The sequence below is a fragment of the Halichoerus grypus genome, chromosome 4 (assembly GCF_964656455.1).
Source record: "Halichoerus grypus chromosome 4, mHalGry1.hap1.1, whole genome shotgun sequence".
Classification (NCBI taxonomy): Eukaryota; Metazoa; Chordata; class Mammalia; order Carnivora; family Phocidae; genus Halichoerus; species Halichoerus grypus.
The window spans coordinates 719,976-726,094 of NC_135715.1; the positions used below are offsets into that span (position 1 = coordinate 719,976).

Consider the following 6,119-nt stretch of genomic DNA (forward strand, 5'->3'; position numbering starts at 1 on the left):
TTCCAGCTCCTACAGGCCAAGTTCATGGGCGCGGGCCGCGAGCCCCGCCTCAAGAGGGCCCGGGAGGTGGGGAGGCTGATCCCCAAGGACAAGCAGGGCCCCGGCAGGAGCTTGGTGACCGCCACCATCAGTAAGCTCCTGGAGAAGGCTCGGGAGGGAGCCGGCCGCCCCCTGCAGGACCGGGAGCCACGCCACAGACAGAGGCCCCGGCAGGGCCTCCCCGCTGGGAAGGGCACCGTGAAAAACATTCTGAAGATGTTCTTGGCCGCAGAGGAGAAGGAGGTCTGTGAGGAGCCCAGAGCGGCCAGGGCGCCCCTGCCAAAGCTGGCCACCAAGAGGGGCTCAGTCCTGTCCAAACTGCGGGAGAAGTTTGAGCAGAGCGGCTGTCTTTGCTCAGAGGCCAGCGTGCTGCCGCTGCGCGCGGAGGGGAGAAGGAAGAACCTGCAGAGGAGGAGGACGCACTGGCCCGAGACCCGCGTGCTCCGCACGGCCACCATGGCCATCTCCTGCATCCGGGCGCCGCTGGCCCGCTTCCTGGCCTGCACCGCGGAGCCCGCGCTGGCCTTCAGCGCCGCCACCGTCATCTGCGGCCCCAGGAGCTGGCTGTCCCACTGCGCCAGAATCAGCCACTTGCATCCGGGGCGCGTGCCCAGCGCGGGGGCCGGGGCACCCCGGGGGAGTAGAATGGCGGGACAGAGACAGCCCGGCGGGGGGCCCGCACAGCCACCAGCACCCTGGGCCACGGCTCGCGCGGACAGCCCGGAAACGGTGTTCCTGGGTGGGGGGGCCCCGCCTGTCCCCGGGCCAGCCCCCTCCTCTGCCTCCCACGGCGGTGGGGCCCTTCCTGGCGGTGAGCCCCTGGTGTCCCTACTCAAACCAGCCAGCCCAGGGCGTGCCGGGGCAGTGGGAGGTGACAGGACGGGGCGTGCCGGGGCAGTGGGAGGTGACAGGACGGGGGACCCCCCCGCAGGGGACACTGCACAGCACACCGGGGCACCTGGGGAAGCCAGCGTGGGCCTGTGGCCTGGGCTCCCGGGTGCGGGAGCAGGGATGGCCCCCGAGGTTGCCCTCACAGTTTGCAGTTCTGAGGACGAAACAGAAGGAGTGACTCTAGGCTCGGAAGGAGACCCCCTGTTCGCTGTCCAGGAGACTTTCCCGGAACAGAAGGTAGCAGGACATATCCTGCCACTTCTGTTGCCCACGGTCCAGGCCCTGCGGTGCACACGGTCAGCCGTGGGGTCTCCCCAGGTGACTGTCGCCCGGCCGGACACGCGCCGAATGTCACCACCTCCTGCCACGCGGCCCAAGGCCGTGGGGTCTCCCCAGGTGACTGTCGCCCGGCCGGACACGTGCCAAATGTCACCACCTCCTGCCACGCTGCCCAAGGCCGTGGGGTCTCCCCAGGTGACTGTGACCTGGCCGGACACGTGCCAAATGTCACCACCTCCTGCCATGCGGCCCAAGGCCGTGGGGTCTCCCCAGGTGACTGTCGCCCAGCCGGACATGTGCCAAATGTCACCACCTCCTGCCACGCTGCCCAAGGCCGTGGGGTCTCCCCAGGTGACTGTCGCCCGGCCGGACACGCACCAAATGTCACCACCTCCTGCCACGCAGCCCAAGGCCGTGGGGTCTCCCCAGGTGACTGTCGCCCGGCCGGACACGTGCCAAATGTCACCACCTCCTGCCACGCGGCCCAAGGCCGTGGGGTCTCCCCAGGTGACTGTCACCTGGCCGGACACGTGCCAAATGTCACCACCTCCTGCCACGCGGCCCAAGGCCATGGGGTCTCCCCAGGTGACTGTCGCCCGGCCGGACACACGCCACATGTCACCACCTCCTGCCACGCTGCCCAAGGCCGTGGGGTCTCCCCAGGTGACTGTCGCCCGGCCGGACACGCGCCAAATGTCACCACCTCCTGCCACGCAGCCCAAGGCCGTGGGGTCTCCCCAGGTGACTGTCGCCCGGCCGGACACGTGCCAAATGTCACCACCTCCTGCCACGCAGCCCAAGGCCGTGGGGTCTCCCCAGGTGACTGTCGCCTGGCCGGACACGTGCCGAATGTCACCACCTCCTGCCATGCTGCCCAAGGCCTTGGGGTCTCCCCAGGTGACTGTCGCCCGGCCGGACACGCGCCGAATATCACCACCTCCTGCCACGCTGCCCAAGGCAACAGGTGGTGGAGACAAAGGTTCTAGTCTTCCGAGTGGTGGAGGCAGGGGTGGGGGTGGGCTTGAAAGCGCTCGAGTGCCATTTCCCACGGGGACAGACGGTGAGAGCACCAGGGCAGCCGGCACGGTTGGGGGCTCCCTCAGAGCCCTGAGTGTCCCGCCTGCAAGGGCCGCCACCAGCGTGGATCAGGATCTCCCAGCGGCAGCTCCGCAGAGACGTCCCACCTGGGGAAAGGCAAATGGGCACAGCTTTGGGGATTCAAAGGAGCGCCGGCGTCCTGAGGGTCCGGCAGGAGAAGACGTGCCTGAGTGGGCCTGTGAGAAGCATCAGTGGCCAGCATCAGGCGACAGGCCAGTCTGTGACGGGGATGCCCCATGGCATCATCCCATGGTCTCAGAGAATCGAGGGAGAGGGGACAGCTCCTCGGTCCCTGGCAGTCAGCAAGCGCTGCCTGACGACATGGGACACCCAGCAGGCGTCTCAGCAGCGCTGGAGGCCACCCCCAAAGACAGGACCCCGTCTGACAGTCCCACCTCCACGGACGAGCAGGTCCTGTGTGAGCGAGAGCTCAGGGGGCCGCCACTAAGGGGCCGTGCCCGGCCCGGCCCGCGGGCTGCAGGGAGCACCAGCCCCGGCCTCAGCAGCGACAGACCCACCTCCCTCAGCGAATGCCCCAAACCAACTCCCGAAGCCCCCAGGCGGGTGGCAGCCACAGGGGTCACGGAGAGTCACACCGCACCAGCGAGAGGTAACGTCCCGAACCCCGTTAACAGCGCGGCCCCAGAGCAGCACCCAGTGCGTGAGGGACAGAGCCGCCCACCACCTACACACCGCAGCCTGGCAGCCCCGGCTCTGACCCGGGCCGCCAGCCCCCCGCCCGGCTCGGCCCCACCTGGGCCCTGGAGGCACCTGCTCACAGCCGCCCAGAGCAGCACCTGTGGGATCTTGGGGCAGCGCCAGCCCAAGGCCCCCGAGGCGCCGGCCACTGTCCCACTGGAGGCGGGGCCGCGCACGAGCGCCGTGGCCGAGAGCGAAGCTAGCGCGGTGGTGGGAGGCGGAAGGGCCGCAGCTGCACCCGGGAGCCCCTCGGGGGGAGACACGACCCCAGCCCCAGGCGGGGCTCACCCCACGCCCCAGGGCAGTGCCGCGGTGGGGCCTCCGCCCTCGTCCCCTGAGAACCAACAGGCCGAGGAGGACGAGCACGTCCCGCCCAAAGACCAGGTTCCTCCCGGCGCCGGGGCCCCCCGCCAGCCTCCATCACCTGGAGCAGCAGAAGGAGGGCAGCGGGTAGGCAGGGCGCCCCACAAGTGCCCGGACCCCCAGGCACACGGGCCGCCTGTGTCCCTCACAAGGGCTGGCGTGCGGGAGGGAGTCGAGGTCGGGAACAGACATCAACTGCGGGCAGGCCTGGGGGTGCCGGAGGAGGGGGCTGCGGGGCCCATTGGGCTGGATGGTCCCCCAGAGAAGGGGGTAGCTCTGTGGGGCCAGAAGCCTCAGTCATGTGCTGCAAAAGAGGGTCAGACACGGCCCGGGGAGGTCGAGGGGGGCCGTGGCGCTGAGGTGGGGGCTACTGAGGTGGGGACGGGTCACCAACGCAGTGAGAAAGGCCCAGAACATGTGCAGGGGCAGCAGGCGAGGCGTGCAGAGAACCCCCCTCGGGGACACGGTGCCCAGGCTGGAGAGAACCAGGCACCTTCCCCCCCAGAGAAGCCGGGGCGCCTGGCACAGGCCCAGGCCGGCAGGATGGCACCCCGCATCTCAGCGGGCCCCCCTGACAGCTCATCGGAAGCAGTGCCCACTGCAGGTGCAAGCGGGAGGTCCCGGGGACCAGCCCCCAGGGGCAGCCAGGCGGAGCCCGGAGCGCCACACCAGGTGGGAGGAAGCCAGCCCACGGTGGGCGGGAGCCAGCGGTCCTCCGGCCCCGAGCCAGCGCCTGGCTCTGCAGTGCCCGCACCCAAGCCCGGGGTCTGTGAGACGCCCTGGAGCCCAGCCCAGGAGGGGCCCCCAAACACCCCGGAGGCAGGGAGCGGTGCGTCGGAACGTGAACGCCGCCGAAGGCTGGCGCACTTTGTCAAGTATAGAGCCCAGAGCTTCGGCGACCAGAGGTCCTTCGATCTGTCCTTCAGGCCGGCAGTTATCAGGGCCAACCACACGTTCAAGCTTCCCAAGTGAGGCCCCGGCTGCTGAACACGGCCACGCCTGGCACTCGGTTTCTGCGCCTTGGCCAGGCTGCTTTCCTGCCTCCAAACCACCCGGCTCCCACGTGTGCGTCCAGGGAGCCGTGTGGAGGGTCCCTTTCCCTCCAGGTCACTGGCCCCGGGACGGTCCGCGTCCCCGAACTGTGGAGTTCTGCACCGTCTTCCTGGGGCCTGTGTAGCTTCTTGGGGACGGAACAGCGAGGATGAGGGACGCCCCAGGACATCAGGTGCTTGTCCCCGTGGGTCCCGCTCTTCACGGTGCTCGAGGGCACCCGGGTCCACATTGCTATCTCCACACAGAGCCATGTTGTTTCCACACCTTCAAATTTGCTGCTGAGCTTGTGTGCGTCTCTCTTGTCCTGTCTTGGTGGCCCGGGCCACCTGCCCTTCGTGGTGTCATCCGCAGGCGGCGGCCCCTCTGCTCCGCACGGGCCGGTGAGCTGCCCGCGAAGTGCGCTCCGGTTGGGACGGAACCAACCACAGGGACACCGCGTCAGTCCCGCAGGAAGGGACGGTGCACAGGGATGGATGTTTCCAGATGCACAGTCCCAAGGAAGTGTCCCTGCGGGCGCCACGTGCTGAGGACAGGGAACATCCATGGTGCCACGACCCGCCTCTGCCCCCGGGGCCTCGCTGCCAGTCCTCCTGCCCAGACCGTTCCCTCCTCCCCTGCTTCTCGGTCTCTAAAGCATCTGCCATCTAGAATAGTTGAATATCCTATAGAAGCGTAAGGAAGGAAATAAAATCCCTGGTAACCATGTGGCCTCAGGGTAATTTCTGTCACGTGGCGGGCTGCTTCTCCCTCGCTGTCTCTAAGGCACGGCCACACTGGGGTCACATCTCGTGTACAGCATTGAACTCTCCACGCGACAGCGCACCAGGTTCAGGGCCATCAGGCAGCCTCAGGAAAGCCGCCAGCTCTCGGGGGGACAGCGGCCCGGCGGCCCCGCACACGCTGCGCTCATGACACCCCGTCTGTGGAAGGGGGTTCCTGCCTCTCGAGCACGCCCTGCTGTTGGCTGCCCTTCGGGTGAGCGATGTTCTAAGCAATGTCTCCTCGTCCCGTAGAAGCTTCCTTGACGCTTCGGGCTGGGGCGTCCACGTGCAGAAGGTGCTTTCTGAGCGGAGCTCCGGGCGGTGCTCAGCCCTCGTCCGCTGCGGGCCGGGGCGCGGGCGGCTGCGGGACCTCCTCCTCCCCACGGTGCACGGAAGTTCTCGCGGGGCTGAGCAGGAGGCAGAGGGTCCACGCGGCCGCTGTGCCCCGTCCAGCCGCGGGCCCACTGCCTGCTGCCCGCCCCTCAGGCCAGCGGTTCAAAGTCCGGCAGACCGGCACCTGCTACAGCTGTGGGGGCCCGAGTCCGGGAGTCCCGAGGGGTCGCCAGAATGTGCCAGGCCTCCTCCGTAGAGCAGAGACAGTGCCCCCTGCGCCGCGAGGGCCCGCGGTGGGACAACGTGCTGCAGCTGCCAGCGTGCGCGGTGCTGCCCACGCCCTCGTCTGGGCACCTGGGAGCCCTGGGGGGCACCTCGCCCACAGCCTCTGGCTCCTACTTGGAGTTGAGGGCCGGTGGGGACAGGGGCCGTCCCACCTCTGCCGGAGGACGGAGCGTCCCTTCCTGGGGGCACGCAGGCTGGGGGCGTCCGGTGCCCCCGCCCTGGGAGTCTCGGGAAGGCTGCACCTAGCCGGCTGGCTCCTGGAGCCGCAAACCCCGGGAGGCGCCTGGGCTCACACTCGGGGCCGGGGCCCAGCAGAGC

The 6,119-nt window shown here is 69.0% G+C and overlaps 1 protein-coding gene across 1 annotated transcript; it reads left to right on the plus strand.

Annotated features, from left to right (window-relative positions):
* The first annotated feature begins 24 nt into the window (after positions 1 to 24).
* On the plus strand, positions 25 to 4,341 carry LOC118522391 (uncharacterized). The gene has a single exon (XM_078069947.1). The coding sequence runs from the start codon at positions 25 to 27 to the stop codon at positions 4,339 to 4,341; it is 4,317 nt and encodes a 1,438-aa protein (XP_077926073.1).
* The last annotated feature ends 1,778 nt before the right edge of the window (positions 4,342 to 6,119 follow it).